The sequence below is a fragment of the Pimephales promelas genome, chromosome 1 (genome assembly GCF_988280905.1).
Source record: "Pimephales promelas chromosome 1, fPimPro1.hap1.1, whole genome shotgun sequence".
Lineage (NCBI taxonomy): Eukaryota > Metazoa > Chordata > Actinopteri > Cypriniformes > Leuciscidae > Pimephales > Pimephales promelas.
This window is the reverse complement of record NC_142769.1, coordinates 36492601-36509593: the sequence shown is the minus strand read 5'-3', so window position 1 is coordinate 36509593 and position 16993 is coordinate 36492601. Positions and strand designations below refer to the sequence as shown.

At 36.9% G+C, this 16993-nt stretch overlaps 1 protein-coding gene across 1 annotated transcript in view; it reads left to right on the top strand.

The window, feature by feature from the left end:
- The window catches only part of tln2a (talin 2a), a 51500-nt gene extending 36216 nt beyond the window's left edge, over positions 1-15284 (top strand). Inside the window, exons 35-58 of the mRNA XM_039662867.2 lie at positions 64-207; positions 300-461; positions 568-708; positions 797-978; positions 1071-1203; positions 1341-1442; positions 1525-1695; positions 1779-1925; positions 2813-2914; positions 3041-3160; positions 3243-3389; positions 3521-3690; positions 4689-4872; positions 4995-5120; positions 5814-5930; positions 8088-8273; positions 8368-8475; positions 9133-9238; positions 9646-9770; positions 10694-10819; positions 11129-11191; positions 11276-11458; positions 11734-11859; positions 13313-15284. Of these exons, the coding sequence (XP_039518801.2) occupies positions 64-207; positions 300-461; positions 568-708; positions 797-978; positions 1071-1203; positions 1341-1442; positions 1525-1695; positions 1779-1925; positions 2813-2914; positions 3041-3160; positions 3243-3389; positions 3521-3690; positions 4689-4872; positions 4995-5120; positions 5814-5930; positions 8088-8273; positions 8368-8475; positions 9133-9238; positions 9646-9770; positions 10694-10819; positions 11129-11191; positions 11276-11458; positions 11734-11859; positions 13313-13441 (3300 nt within the window). The 3' untranslated portion in view covers positions 13442-15284. The remainder of the gene's footprint in view (positions 1-63; positions 208-299; positions 462-567; positions 709-796; positions 979-1070; positions 1204-1340; positions 1443-1524; positions 1696-1778; positions 1926-2812; positions 2915-3040; positions 3161-3242; positions 3390-3520; positions 3691-4688; positions 4873-4994; positions 5121-5813; positions 5931-8087; positions 8274-8367; positions 8476-9132; positions 9239-9645; positions 9771-10693; positions 10820-11128; positions 11192-11275; positions 11459-11733; positions 11860-13312) is intronic.
- The last annotated feature ends 1709 nt before the right edge of the window (positions 15285-16993 follow it).

The following is a 16993-nucleotide window of genomic DNA, read 5'->3' as shown; positions in this document are numbered from 1 at the left end:
TTTACCTGAACACTTTTACTTTGTGTATGTGCCGTTCATACTTGTTTTTGGGTGTGTCTCTAGGCTTCTTACCTAGTGGGCGTGTCTGACCCCAGCAGCCAAGCTGGACATCCAGGCTTAGTGGATCCTATCCAGTTCGCTCGTGCTAATCAGGCAATCCAGATGGCTTGCCAAAATCTTGTTGACCCAGACAGTAGTCCTTCACAGGTAGCTTCATTCTGTCAGATCTTGGGAATGTAGTGTTTCTTTCTGCATCATCTGCACTTTTAAGGCCAAAAATTAAAATGAGCATGTTGCAGGTGCTCTCAGCTGCCACCATTGTTGCCAAGCACACCTCAGCGCTGTGTAATGCTTGTCGACTGGCTTCATCTAAGACTGCCAACCCCGTGGCTAAAAGACACTTTGTGCAGTCAGCCAAAGAAGTGGCCAACAGCACAGCCAGCCTGGTCAAAACCATCAAGGTTAAACCACTCCTCTTTATAAATGATTCCAACTTTTATTCACTCCAATGACACCAAATGATTGCTTTCTAGCATCATTTATTTTCCCTATTCACTCCCACCATAGGCATTAGATGGGGATTTCTCTGAGGAAAACCGTGAGAAATGTCGTGTTGCAACAGCGCCACTCATTGAAGCCGTTGACAATCTGACTACGTTTGCTTCCAATCCGGAGTTTGCTAGTGTACCTGCACAGATAAGTAAAGAGGTATGAGTTTGTTCTTCATTGAAATGTTATTCACAATTGAGTCATTCTTTTTGTTAATGATATTTACATTTTTATACTACCAATTTAGGGTTCTGCTGCACAGGAGCCAATCATCCAATCAGCACACTCCATGCTTGGCAGCTCCACCCACCTTTTGAAGACAGCACGGTCATTAGTTATGAACCCTAAAGATCCACCCACGTGGTCATTACTGGCAAGCCATTCACGCACCGTGTCGGACTCCATCAAGAGCCTCATCACTGCTATCAGGTAACACATATATACTCAATTTTGTTTTTAGGATGAGACGTGCAATAGAAATACATTTAAATAACTTGTGTTTATGTGATTTGATTTTACAGGGATAAAGCCCCTGGCCAAAAGGAATGTGACTCAGCCATTGACAATATCAATAAATGCATCCGAGATATTGAGCAGGCCTCTCTTGCCGCTGTCAGCCAGAATCTTCCTCCTAGAGATGAAGTTTCATCTGAGGTAAATGTGCTTCTACAGTAGCTACTCAGAATAGTGTTTATTACTAGCTTCATGGCTGTTATCGCAGCTCTATTGAGCAGTATATCAATTAGGGATGGGCTGGATCTTTCTTTTATATGTATATTGTATTGTATCAGGCTTTGCAGGAGCAGTTAACATCATCCGTTCAGGAGGTGGGTCACCTGATTGAGCCCATTTCTACAGCAGCAAAAGGAGAAGCAGCACAGCTGGGACATAAGGTAAATAAAATGAAGCCTTTCCTGTCTAAAATTAGTTTTCAACTCTAATGCATGCCATAAGTAACCTTTCTCTGTTCCTCAGGTCTCTCAGTTGGTCAGTTACTTCACCCCGCTGGTCTCAGCCTCGATGGGCATGGCCTCCAAAATCTTTGATCATCAGCAGCAGATGAACCTTCTGGATCAGACCAAGACTCTTACTGAGTCTGCTCTACAAATGCTGTATGCTGCCAAGGAAGGGGGTGGAAACCCCAAGGTGCATGTCATCCATTAAAATATGTTATACTTCCATGGAAAATTTCAATCTTTCAGTAGTTTTATTAACCCATTTTTCTTTAGGCCTTTCATACCCATGATGCCATAGCAGAAGCTGCACAGTTGATGAGGGAAGCTGTTGATGACCTCTTGCTGACCCTTAATGAAGCTGCTAGTGAGGTTGGCTTGGTCAGTGGCATGGTGGATTCGATTGCTGATGCTATGGGGAAGGTAACAACCCGCATACTTTTGCATTATAAACAGCTTTAATATAATTACTTTTAAACGAAAACTATTTACATTTAAAGGGCACCTATTATGCTAAATGTACTTTTACATGGTGTTTGAGCATTAATGTGTTGCCAGTGTGTGTACACAACCACCCTATAAAGATACATTATTTGACTTACTATTATGCTAATTCTAATTATTTTTTTTAAAATCCCCATAAATCATAATCATAATAATCTTAGTCTCAGAACAAGCGGTTTGCGGATCCTGGGCTTTTTTCGCATGCGCGAGAATTGCGTTCTTATTCTACTACTTCTTGTTCAGTTCTCGCACATGCGTCGTGGAAATCTCTTGAACTCTTGTCTCAGGCCCAGAAGAATGTCGTTTTTTTGTTTTATTTACGCACAAAGTATTCTCGTCGCTTGATAAACTTATAGTTCAGCCACTGGAGTCACATGGAAAATTTTAACATTTTCTTCAATGACTTTCTGGGCCGTCAAGTTTTAATCCCTTAGCAGTGATCCACCTCTCAAATTTAATCAAAAATATATTCATTTGATTCCAAAGATGAACAAAGGTCTTACAGGGTTGGTACAGCATGGGGGTGAGTAATTAATGACTTTATTTTCATTTTTGGGTGAACTAACCCTTTAAGCACCACCCTCTTCTTTAAAGGGAGCCAGAAACACCAACTCATTTGCATTTAAAGGGACACCCCCCAAAAGTGGCAATTTTAACATGCTGTAAAAATTATGATTTTGAGCTAAAACTTAACATATCAAAATCATTTTACATCTTGTAAAAATGGGGCATAATAGGTACTCTTTAAGTGTTTAAAATAATTTAAAACAGACATGTTGTGTTTAAATGATCTTGTGATCCTGTAGTTAGGTGAAGGTTCTCCACCAGAACCAGAAGGTTCATTTGTGGAATATCAGACCACCATGGTGAGATACTCCAAAGCTATTGCTGTCAGTGCGCAGGAGATGGTGAGCAATCCTAATTTTCTACATTTAATGTGTTTTATGCTGTATATCTATAAAACACAGTATAACATAAACATTTATGCAGACTTATGTGTCCAATTTCATTGTATCGCTTTATTTCCCCCTCAGATCACTAAATCAGTGAGTGCTCCAGAGGATCTGGGCAGTTTGGCCTCACAGGTCACTGCAGACTACAGTCAGCTTGCAGTTCAAGGACGTCTAGCTGCTGCTACTGCGGAACCAGAGGAGGTCATTGACATACAGCTGCACGGTCGGTCACTCTTTGTGTATCTCTCACTCACACGCTGACCCCTGTTTTGGTGATTTTTAGATCGGGTTCCAGATAAAGACACGTGTGCAGGAACTGGGGCACGGCTGCATTATTCTCGTCCAGAAGGCTGGAGCGATGCAGATCAGTCCGTCTGACTCGTTCACAAAGAGAGAACTTATTGAGTGTGTACGAGCTGTCACTGAGAAGGTGCCGGAACAACACAGAGCAAATGCATTTCTTACAACCATCTATCAAAGAATTTATGTTGTTCTCTGTTGAAAATTCTAGTTTCTCCATATAGTAGAATTGATTTTAATGTGTGTGTGTGTTTTCTGTAGGTGTCTATGGTGCTGTCTGCATTGCAAGCCGGTAATAAGGGCACTCAAGCCTGTATCACTGCAGCCAGTGCTGTATCGGGCATCATCGCTGACCTGGACACCACCATCATGTTTGCTTCTGCTGGTACACTCAATGCTGAGAACGATTCAGACTCCTTCGCTGATCACAGGTATCAAACAAATATATAATACAACGGGGTAATTTACAGTCTACAGTTATTGGCGATACACTGAAATATAAAGTTATTGGGCGAAACCAAATATTTTGGGCACATTGGGTCAAAAAAAAATATCTGAAAGGAGAATATTAATACTTTAAATTAGACTTTCAATATAATTTTGACCCTTTTCTCAGCTATAATTTTTAGATGGACAATTTCGGTGCATCTCTATCGGTCATTATACAAAATAAAGCTAACGGGGTGGTCTTGTATATAAACGTGTGACATCGCACCTTTAAATATAGAATTGAATTTATTTTATAAATTGAAGAGTTCAGATGCAAAAGCCTCTAAATGCCATTTGAAATTTTCTTCTTTAATGATGATTTTTATCAAACTTGTATATTTAAGTTCAGTAATTTCCCTTAAATAACAATTAATAGGTAATTATCATTGCCATTTAAGTGAAATCACTGAACTTAAATATACCAGCTTGATAAAAATCATCATTAAAGAAGAAAATTACAAATGGCACTTAGAGGCTTTTGCATCTGAACTCTTCAATTGTATTTATTAAAGGGGATAGTTCAATGAAAATTCTGTCATCATTTACTCATCCTCAAGTTGTTCCAAACCTGTATGAATTTCTTTTCTTCTGCTGAACACAAAAGAAGATATTTTCAAGAATGTCAGTAATCAAACAGTACACAAACAGAGTATTTTTCCATACTATGGAAGTCAGTGGGACCCATATTCATTAATGTGAGGTCTCTTTAATATATTGCATTTTATTTTATGAATTGAATTTATTCAAATATCACTTTTTTATATTCTGTGTGAGGAAATAGTAGAGGGATACTACCGTGGACGAATACTAGAAACATTCAACAACACTGGAGATAGAACAGTCAAAAACAATTGACCCCAGAGTGCCACAATTGACTGATCAAGAAGGCAGCATGTGCAATCACTGATATGCAAATCTCTCTCTCTCTTTTTGTTTTTAGGGAGAATATTCTGAAGACAGCTAAAGCGCTGGTGGAGGACACTAAGAACCTTGTTTCAGGTGCAGCATCAAGTCAAGAGAAGCTCGCCCAGGCTGCCCAATCTTCTGCCAAGACCATCACACAACTTACAGATGTGGTGAAATTGGGAGCGGCCAGCATAGGCCCAGATGACCCAGAAACACAGGTGAGAGTAAAGGGGAAAGTGATGAGGACAAATCAGAAGTCCAACACAGAGATTTAGCAGCTGCCAGTCGTAAGTCATCTTCCTGAAATGTGAATGTGTTATTATCATTCATCTCCTCGTAGGTGGTGTTGATCAACGCAGTGAAGGATGTTGCTAAAGCTTTGGCTGAGCTCATTAGTGCCACCAAGTGTGCAGCAGGAAAAGCTGCCGACGACCCCTCAATGTACCAGCTCAAGAGTGCAGCCAAGGTAGGACTGTGAAAAACACTCTGGCCTCGTTTCTGCGTAACATAAATGTTATTCTCCCTTTTGCAAATTTTCCTTCATACCTCAATAGCACAGAACTTGGTTAGAAACAGTCCAGCTAGACAATTAGCTGGTATATATTTGTCTCTGAAACTGTAATCTCCCAGTTGTCCCTCAGAAATCTGGCCGCAGGGGTGGAAATGTCTCCTAACTCAGATATCAGTAGAAGTGTTCTGGTGAGAAACTCATTTCAGTGTGTGCCATTAATCAGATTAATTATGAATGAGGAAATTAATCTGTGGTGTTCATCCGCTACTGCACTCTTAGTCCAACTATTGTGCCATAAATTGAACTACATGCTCTATTAATGGCATAGTTCTGCATGAGTTTGGAGTCAATAATTTTTAGGATTCAAAAAAATCCTGGTTTAATCAACTTAACCTTAGATCATTTAATTATTAAGCAAGTATATAAAGTACTAGGGTATACATAGCTATTTTTGTTTTTTTAATTAAAAAGATTAGGGGAAAATAGGTTGTCTATAAATAGCTTGTTTCCAAAGGCTTTTGCAATAGTGAATTTTGACATCAGACGTTTTCCTGTAAAAGTGCAATTAATGTTCACAAAGATTGTGATGTTCTTGAATGTAAAATGTAAGTGACTTGAGTGTGTTTGTGTCTCATCTTCTGTGTTCAGGTTATGGTAACTAATGTAACATCCTTACTAAAAACGGTGAAGGCAGTGGAGGACGAGGCTTCAAGAGGAACCAGAGCTCTGGAATCGACTATCGAGTGCATTAAACAGGAACTCACAGTAAGACCGCAAACCCAGAAAACATGGTGTACAAATTGTCTATTTGTTACGTACCTTTTTCCGTTCCTTTTTTTTCCAGCCCATAACATTTTATTTAAAGTTTTTTGTTCTTAATTTAGGGGTAAATAAAACGTTTGAAATACCTTTGCAGCTGAATACCTTTAGCAAACATCCCCGACGCCACCCATGCTTATTAGAGTGCCATTTAGATGACAGTGGTGAGAAAACATCAGTAAAGAAAGCATCTAATCATGGTGATGTGCATATGTGTGCGCAGTGCACAAGCTCTGCAATACGGCACGTCAGTCAAGTCACGTCACCTTTATTTATTTACCACTTTTTGCAATATTTTGCTTTAAAACAAGCAGCTTTGCAGTATTAAACATGAATAAACAGTGTCAGTATTGCTTTCAGTAAGAATTACTTCAATATATACTATAAATTAACACTCCAGATTGTTGTAGTCTCACTCGTGTCTGACCTCAACAGACTGAACAGAAGAAATGAACGAAAGAACAATTTCCTTTGAAGTGCATCGAGGCCTTTAAAGTTAACCATCTTAATTTATAGACCATTTTGCAATATGTAAACTAGGCTTGCCGCGATAGACGGTGTTGACGGTGTTACCGGTTTTAAGCCCCATCACCGGTGACATCACTTTCCCACCGTGACACCGCGATGTCTTGACTTTTTTTTTTTTAAGTATTCGTTTTTGCTAAAATATTTATTTGAATTAATTAAAAATAATAATTTTCAATTATTTAGTTCTGAAGAGAGCATTATAATTAAAAATGAACTGCGCAACGCGTGCCGTCACGTCACAGATCAGCAAGCATCAGGATTCCATTTAGCACGTGTGGAGACGAGAACGAGTCAAATTACAGAAAAGCAAGATAATGGCGGAAGATTTGGTGTCAAAACGCAATGCAAAAGCGCCTGTTTGGCAATATTTTGGCCAATATATATTAATGTTAATAAATGCCAATTTATAGTGTTTTACTTTTTTTTAGAGTGCTGTCATTTATGTAGGCTAAGGTCCTTTTTAAAGTTTTTATTTTATATTCGTCTCTTTTTATTTGGTTTTATCTTATTTAAACTTTGTTTAATTTATTTAGGCCTATTTTGTTTTCTTATTCGTTAATAAACGTTTTATTATTTTTTTTTGGGCCCACAGTTTGCCGATTTTCACTTTATTTTTATTCGTTCGTTATGCTAATAAAAGTTCTGTCTATATTTTATTCGTTTATTATTCTAATAAAAGTGCTGTCTAAATAAAAGTTTATTGTCAGCGAGTTGTTTTTTTTTTTTTTTTTTTTTTTTTTGTCCATTCCAGCAATTGACGCTGAATTGCAATTGACGCTTATTTCGAAAGTGAAAGTATGTCATTTATGTAGGCTAAGGTCCGTTTTGAAGTTTTTATTTTATATTCGTCTCTTTTTAATTGGTTTTATCTCATTTAAACTTTGTGTAATTTATTTAGGCCTATTTTATTTTCTTATTCGTTAATAAACGTTTTATGGTTCTTATTTGTTTGGGCCCACATTTTGCCGATTTTCACTTTTTTCAGCCTATGCATGGGGTTATTTTTATTCGTTCGTTATGCTACTAAAAGTCTATAAATAAAAGTTTTATTATCAGCGAGTTTTTTTTTTTTTGTCCATTCAAGCAATTGACGCTTATTTCGAAAGTGAAAGTATAACGCGCACGCATTTAAAAGCTATTTAACCCCCCCGCCCTGCCCTCCACGGTGACACCGGGATTACCGGTGTTGTCACACGTCGATTAACCGGTGGGAAATTTTCCTCACCGCGGCAACCCTAATGTAAACAACACATGGTCCAGAAGCACTTTCTGTTTCAGTTTTTTGACACTACACAAAGCTGGGATAAAAATACAACCAACAGAACATGTAAAACTGAATCAAAAAGTTAAACAACATCTTTAAGATGTTTTCTTTACCTGTGAAATAAAGAAAACAGTTACAAACTGAAACAGGAAGTGTTTCTGGACCAGTGTTGTTTACATCTAGCAAAATGGTCTATACCTATTTTTATTTGTTAAGTACTAATTACAAATCTTACACATACATAGACAAGCATAGTTAAAAAGCTAAATGTGAAACATCTCAATTGACAATTATGTTGTCATTGTACTCAGATGTTCCAGTGTAAAGAAGCCCCTGAGAAGTCAACTACTCCAGAAGAGTTCATTCGCATGACGAAGGGCATCACCACTGCCACTGCTAAAGCTGTTGCAGCAGGAAATTCTGCCAGACAGGAAGATGTCATCTCCACGGCGAACCTCAGCCGCAAGGTCATAACCGATATGCTGACCACATGCAAGGTGTGTTTTCTGCCAGTGTCCATCTATGCTTTATTAGCTAAGTTAGCGAAGGTGGTTTTGGTGTTAGTAATGGACTAAGTATTTTCCACCTCAGCAAGCGGCATATCACGAGGAAGTGAGTGACGACGTCAGGAGAAGAGCTCTGTTATACGGCACTGAATGTACCAATGGATATATAGATCTCCTAGAACATGTCCTACAGGTACAAACACACACTCGTTCACAAACAAATTGCATCTCTTTTAAAGGTTTCTAAATTTGGTTTTGAAGGTCTCCTACAATAGACCTTATTCAGAGCAGCGCCATGACGGGTATGAAAGTGAGGCTGTGAGGGATAGACACACCGTGTTTCCAATGGCATCCGCTGTAAAAAGCTGAATAAAGCGGCTAGATTACTTACAATTTTCCACAGCTTATATTGTCGGGAGTTTTTTGTCAACTAAAATTTCTTGTAAAGATATTTTTCCAGTGTTTCATGAGCAGAACAAAACGAAAACACTTTAAATAATAGTACAGCCCTTTGAAGAGATGCATTTCTATCCCTCACAGCCTCGCTTTCATTCTCATTAAAAATCAAAGATGGCGCTGCTGTGAATAAGGTGTATAGGTTTACCTGCATCCAAGGTCAAAAACATCTTAATGTACGTTTCAACATCGATGTACAGTGCCTTGCGAAAGTATTTTTAGCCCTTTGTCCCCCCCCCACACATTTGCATATGTTCCATCCAGACTAATACTAAACTGCTTTAAATGACCTTTTTCCCCCCATCAATCTACACTCTATGAAAAACACTACATGAAAAGTAATATCTGAAAAAGCATAACCAGAACTGTTTATGTGCATAAATATTTGTTTCAGGTCTTACAAAAACCAACAGGTGACCAGAAACAGAAGTTGGCGATGTTCTCTAAGAAGGTTGCTGCAGCTGTTACTGAACTGATTCAAACAGCAGAGGCCATGAAAGGTAACCTCACTCACAGACACACACCTTCATTAAGACATATACACATTCGCTCAGTGTAATCTGTGGATTTATTGTGCTGAGTAAAGTTTCCTGTCTTTCCCGTCTCGCTCAAGATGTGGGTGAGTACCATGAGACTCCAGTACAAATGTTATCTCTCTTTGCAAAATCCATTTAGAACACTTTCTTATTTAACCACATTTGTGTCTTGTTCATTTGTTTTGATTCATTTCATTTATGTGCAACACTGTGGCCAAATGAATTACACTTTTGTTTTTGCATGTTTGTTTTAAATGGCAGTATCCATTGCCCACGCAACTCACACACACGTATAGTTATTGCAGCATGCTGTCTATGTGTCGAATCTAGGCCTGCCAAACAGTTGGTCAGTGTGTGTATTGTGTGTTTAGGCACTGAGTGGGTCGACCCTGAGGATCCTACTGTGATCGCTGAAACGGAGTTATTGGGAGCTGCTGCCTCAATTGAAGCAGCGGCCAAGAAACTTGAGCAGCTCAAACCAAGAGCCAAACCAAGGGTAATGCACATGCTTAATGCACTGTTTAAAGACTCTACGAGGCTGTATTTATGATTTTTGGAACGTGTGACACTGGAGTAATGGCTGCTGAAAATTCAGCTTTGCCATTACATGAATACATTACATTTTGAAATAAATATATTATAATAGAAAATAGCTTTTTTTAAATTGTAGTAATATTTCACAATGTTACTATTTTTACTGTATTTTTAATCAAATAAATGCAGCCCTGGTGAGCATAAGAGATTCTTAATCTAATTTGTGTGTGTGTATATATATATATATATATATATATATATATATATATATATACATTTTTACAAATATATTTTTTGTTGTATAAGAAAAACATGTACAGTCAATGGACAAGATTATTATATTAATAATGTTATTAATAATGTTAATATGATTAATTTTCCAAATGTTTTGTATTTTTCCCACTACTGCTAATGTAAACAATATAACATATGGAGCTAATGTAATAAACCCTGAACATCTAAAACCTTTTCTACAGAAACAAATAAAGTTGTTACTGTTTTAACAGCTGTGCACTGTATGTTAATAAAGTTCAGGCACCCTTTTGTCTGAGATGGCTCTCAGATTCCCACACATGTTCCCATTAAACATCCATTTGCTTATTAGAATGTGATGCACTTAAATGGGGCAGAAACAATAAACTTGAGGACTTTGTTGTTCTCTATGATAATTAAGCCATTTTTGGGGAATGAGCATGATCAACCACCTAACTTGGAGTGGAATCTGGGACAGGGCAGACTATAATTTCTTACAGGAGCTAATTCCTTATTAACTCTTAAAGAAACAACATTGCTGATCATTTTCATTTCAAAAGACCCCTTTTTGTTGTTGTTCCACACATCAAATTAAATGTATCAACTGAGCTTTTCCTATTTTTTTCTCTGCAGCAAGCTGATGAGAGTTTAAACTTTGAAGAGCAGATACTTGAGGCAGCCAAATCCATCGCTGCAGCCACCAGCGCCCTTGTAAAATCAGCTTCAGCAGCTCAGAGAGAACTCGTAGCCCAAGGCAAGGTAAGAAAACACAGCATGAACCAAAAAAAGCTTTGACTAGTCCGTATAGCTAATGTTCGCATGAAACTGACATTGCGATCTTCCTTATTGTGATGCATATCCTTCTTGAAAGAGAACAAAAGTGTAGGGCGTGACTTGATTTTGTCCATGGGCAATTGATTGGATCGTTGTGATTTACTGTTGCTCAATATCACGAGGGCACATGAATTTAGAAAAAATAATGATACGTTGACTTCATAGCCTGACTTTGAAAACAACCGTTTCTTGTATTTTTCATTGATTAATTGCCATCGTTTTTCCTTTGTGAAGGTGGGAGCCATCCCTGCCAATGCTGTGGATGATGGACAGTGGTCTCAAGGGCTGATATCTGCTGTAAGTCTTTAAGCATTTAACAGTGACAATAAAATGTCATCATGTTGTATCCCTGTAAGACTGTTTGTTTCCTCCCTGTTACAGGCACGCATGGTTGCCGCAGCCACCAGTAATCTCTGTGAGGCAGCAAACGCATCAGTCCAAGGCCATGCCAGTGAAGAAAAGCTCATCTCTTCTGCCAAACAAGTGGCTGCTTCCACTGCTCAGCTGTTGGTGGCGTGCAAGGTTAAAGCTGACCAGGATTCAGAGGCTATGAGGAGGCTACAGGTATATACGGTTGCCTATTAATCAAATCTATAAAAAAGATTTAATTAATTCTGATATTCAAATAGTAACTGCACTGTAAAGGCCTCGATATACTCATGGGGAATTTCACACTCCCAAAATGAACTTGATTTTGTTCGAAATGATGTCCCAGCAGTTCATTATTCGATTCGTTGGGGCCTTAAATATTCAAATGTAAGCCTAGCCTTACTGTACTATCTTCATATACTATCCATTTCATAGACATATTTCTTGAACTTCTTTTGCGTTATCTGCAGGCTGCAGGCAATGCTGTGAAACGTGCCTCTGACAGTCTGGTTCGAGCTGCCCAGAAAGCTGCTTTCAACAAAGCTGATGATGACAATGTGGTGGTCAAGACCAGGTTTGTCGGAGGAATTGCTCAGGTAAGATTTACAGGCTGAATTCTATCAATGGTTTATTTAATAATAATTAGTTAATAATGTACTATTTTTCATAATCTATATTAATAATGTGTTTGATTTATTGTTGTTGTTAATAATACAAATAAATATTTATGTATAAAATGGTAACAATTTACAACAAGGTTCATTAGTTAACAAACTTTTATAGCATTATTAATCTTAATATTAATTTCAACATTTACTAATGAATAATTAAATCAAAGGTTGTATTTGTTAACATTAGTTAGTTAATGCACTGTGAACTAACATGAACCATCAATGAGCCGCTGTATTTTTATTAACAAAGATGAACTAATACAGTAACAAATGTATTGCTCATTGTTAGTTCATGTTAGTTAATACATTAACTAATGTTAACTAATGAACCTTATTGTAAAGTGTCACCTAGAAAATGAAATGTGCATAAATGTGCTCAGAATGCACATATGCTTTTTTATGTTTGTAGTTATTTATAATAATAAAAATGTTATGTGTGTAAATGTGCAATTTAATACAAAACCACTGAATGTTTAAAATGTATCTTTACCAATTATTTTTCCTTGATGCCCATGTTTTTGTTAAGTTAAATAGATTGTTCAGTAAATAAATACATTTATGTAGACAACAAAATGTGTCTAAATGGGCAATGCAAAACCACTCTGAATACATCTTATGGCACATTCCCTGTTTTTGTAGTTTGTGTGTATATATTATACATGTTATTTATTAATGCTGCCCCATATTGGCTTTATTCAGTTATTGTTTTTGAATATTCTATTTATTGAGATACAACCTATGCCAGTATAATACAACAATATTATATATTTAAAGTTAGACCTCTTTTACATAATTATAAAAAATAAAATATACAATAAAAAAATAAAAGATAATAGAAAGTTAAAAAAACAGGTCTATTGGGATAGCTACACCTTAAGAAGAGTTGGAAATAATCATGAATACAAGAGATACATATAACATTTTGGGGGTAATTTAGTAAAAATAGTAAATGATTAAATTACTAATGTTTTAGTAGTAATAACATGCGTGTGAAAATAGGTTGAGAATCAAGTTATCTTATCTCTTTCTACCTCATTCATTATATTACTAAAATCAGAATTTGAAATAAAGGGTATGAAGGGTTTCCAAATAGTCTAAAAAAAGACAATTTACCTTTCAAAATATATGTAATCTTTTCCATTATTGATCCACTGCACAATATGTGGCTTTTCCACTTTCTTCCAATACATAACTATTAAACACTTTGCTTGAACACATATCAATGAATCTACAAGTGCTGCTACAATGTACCATATTCTCGGGAAAAATCCCCAAAATAAAAATTTCTGGTCTCATTGGGAGATTGACAGTTACCATCTTAGAAATTAGTAAAAATTCAGTTATTGTTTTAATTGTGTTCAATTGTTCATTGGCCCAGATTATTGCAGCTCAGGAGGAGATGTTGAGGAAGGAGAGGGAGCTGGAAGAGGCCCGTAAGAAGCTGGCACAGATCAGACAACAACAGTACAAGTTCCTGCCAAGTGAACTCCGAGAAGATGAGGACTAAACACACATGTTGGCTTCCTCATGATCAAGTTGTCCACCATTTGATTTTTGTCTTCAGAGCGCAGGTGGATTTCTCTTCAACCTATAGTGCAGTCCATTCAACACCTACAAAACTGATGAAGGGTTATTGAATTAGTTTACTGGATTGTGATTTTTTTTTTAAATATTTAAACTCTTGAAGAACTATACAAACAACAAGCATCTCATCTCTTTTCCCATGAATGTGTTCATGCCTCCACTACACCCACATGAAGAAGCTTTGGATTTCTGGCATGATTCTGAACTTGTCAATGTGTGCATGTTCGTGCCGAACAGCGGGATTACACTTGTGGGATTGGAGTGTTAAGGATGAACTAATGAGATGGGCCTGTTTGAGCTCAGTCATTAAAATAAAGCATTTTAGGGTTTCAAACAAGGTACAGACTTTGACATTTACATCAAGTGTAAAGTCGAGCAGAAAGTCGAGCAGAACTTTTTAAACTCCAGTTGAATGTTTAACACTTGTACATTTGTAATGGTGAGAATTTTTTTTATTCACTTTCATTGCTTCGAAATTCAAAAAGTATACAAATAAAAGATATTTATATAGCGAAATGTGCGTACATGTGCAATGTAAAACAATATCACTCAGAATGAAAAGTCTAAAATGCAGCTTCTCAAATGATTTTTTTTTTTTTTTGCTGACCACGCTTTTTGAGAATGCAATGACCGGATGATTTGTGATTCATGGATAATAAATGGAGAATCAAAAGACCATATTAACCTCAGAAAAGTATTGTGGAAAATCCACCTCTAACCCCTTAAAAGCTTTTTTAAAAATGACCTTAAACCACATCAGATTTTCTTTTAGATGAATGAACCCTAAATACTGAATGTATGTGTTAAAATGTAATGGAATTGAATTTCTCATATTTGTTGTCTACAGACATGAGGATGTGTGTTTAAAAGGCTGATTGAATGTTTCTTTTCACTTTTCACTATACTGTAACTTTTTTCCTTCTCGTCCGGAAATGATTTGCCACTGCAGTATTTGCTGTGAGTAGCTAACGAGTGTTTTTTCTTGTCTTTTCATTATATCCCTTATCTAAAATTTCTAAATCATTTGATGCTGGTATGACTTTCTGATTTTTAGCCTTATCTTCTGGTGTGTGACTTATGCTTGTATGATGGTCATATGCAATCCTGGAAATCGCATTCGGTTCTCAGTGCTTCATTGCTTTGCGACAGCCCTCCTTTCTCTGGCTTTTTGTACATTTAGTTTCAGTGCCTTAGTTTATCAGTCAAATGAGCGTATCAGTTCTCTGACTGCAGGAGACATGATCAGGTGTGTACATTCTAAGCTGAGTTGCTGCTTATCTGTTTCTACTTATGTGCTCTCTAATGCTCAAAGCTGGAAGAGTATGAGTTGGAGTTTGGTAATTACAGCAACAAGTCATTGTCTGTCATAACATGGCCTGTGCAACTCACTTTAAGCAGTCCCTCCCTTTAGCTAAAGTTCTGTCTGGAAAGTGTCTGTCTGCTTTATGTCGCTGTAAATGTCTATGGCTTACGAATATGTGTCTGTTAAGACGGCACGTTTGTCCTGCATTTCTTGTGCATGCTTCATGTCATCTAATGGCAGAGTTGCAGAATGATCAATGTTGCCATCTCATACATTGACTATAGAAGAGTCTAAAATATTGAGAAATTCCTGAATGTGACTTCACATTTTGAAAAATCAATTGATTTTTGGGTGTCTTTGAATAATTGCTTGTAGCATTTCTGTAAAAGCGCAGACCTGAAGTTACATGTAAAGCATCTGTCTATGAAGAACATTTTAATTTAAAATAAAGGGTTTCAAAGTATTGTTCTCTTCATATGGAATGCTTTTCTTATACCTTGCCTGAGAGTGAATTGGCAATGGCACTACAGTTTAAGTTGCTGGTTGTGCACTGAACCGTGTTAGAGAGTTAACTATCACAATTCTTATTTCATAAGGTTTCTTCTTATATGGTATATTGGAGAATGAGCTCTGACAAACCTTTTTATTTATCGTTTCATTTATTATATTGCAAAAACATTTGAATTGGCATCAGCTGCCTATCCTTAGTTTAATCACATGTGTATTAAATGTGTACGATAATTAATTAAGACTTAAGACACAAGTTTAGTATTTGTGACAAAATATAAATATTTTGCTATCTCGCGTGAACTATGCTTGAGTTTGGATTAATGTTCTACACAGTCATCTGTATGATGTATAGTCTCAATTTAGAAAGTTATAAATCTTTTGCAAGATGCCAAGGCAAGTTTACCTTCTACCTTCTCCCTAGTAATGCTTTGTGAGATTTACATAGGCTATAAATTAAAAAAGGTATACTTACTTTGCGTCTGTGATTTGTTAAATCAACTGATAGAAACATTGTCTTATTTTCTTAAAGCATATCAGTTTCCTGTTTCTACCGATTTTACTGTTATTCTGAGATATTCCTAATGATTGTGAACTGAGAAAATGTAATCTGGTCCTGTCAACTCTGTATGGCAGTACTGCACTAAGTTCAGGCTGGCTGCCCCTTTAAGCCATTGGTCTTTGGCATGGGGTAGGGCTGAGGTGGTATGTCTTAGTCAGCATGAGGGTATGGGGCTATATTGGGTGGGATCACATACTCAGAGAGGTGCTAATTTTAGTCCCCTGTGGGGAGATGATCATAGCAGATATGCATGTTTAAAGATTTACAGTTAGTACAATTGGAGTTTCAATTGGTTTGGCAAGTAGAACTGGTAAATGTTCTCAGACTTTTCTGATTTTAGTGGGAGAGAGGGAAAGATGGTGAGAAGTGTAGGCTACCCATTGTGTATGTTTTATGTGAGTTCATGGCTATTTAATTCCATTCCATCATAATAGCACCACTAGCAATACTTTAATCTCTCAGTTAACAGAATATAACCATTCTAACCATTTAAAGTGTTACTTTTACATGTTTACATTAGCACAAAATTTGCATTGCTGCTTTGTGCAAATCAATTTTAGACTATATTCCTAAAAATAAAGGTGGCATTGCTTCACTGAAAGGTTCATCGAAAAACTCAGACTTGCTGTGACAACTCATTTGGAATATTTTAAGAGTGTGTATTACTGCAAACTACATCATTCAAATAATACAAAATAGTATCAAAGTTAGCAGCATCCAGAAAATCTTGAAGTTAAATCAAAGGCATTTAGCAGGCTGAAGTGCCAGGTGTAAATGTACCGTTGAAAGGTTTTCCCCATGAGGAAGCTTTGCACTTCTGCTTGAATGTCTCTGGTTATAACTTGTTAGTCTGATCTTCCTGGAAGACTAAAAGCGGTGAAGAAAAGAATGAAACCAGACTAGTTGATTTGAATCTACTTTAAGGCATACAGAAACCATTCTAAGTGAATGTTTTTCCAGCAGCATCTCTGCACAAAATGGTTGCTTTAACGCAATGTAAGACCATGAAGGCAAAGAAAGTGTCCATGTTACATAATTCATGCATACCGAATGACCGCACTAAACATGCACATAAAAGCACTTTCCGTACAGAATTATGTGCA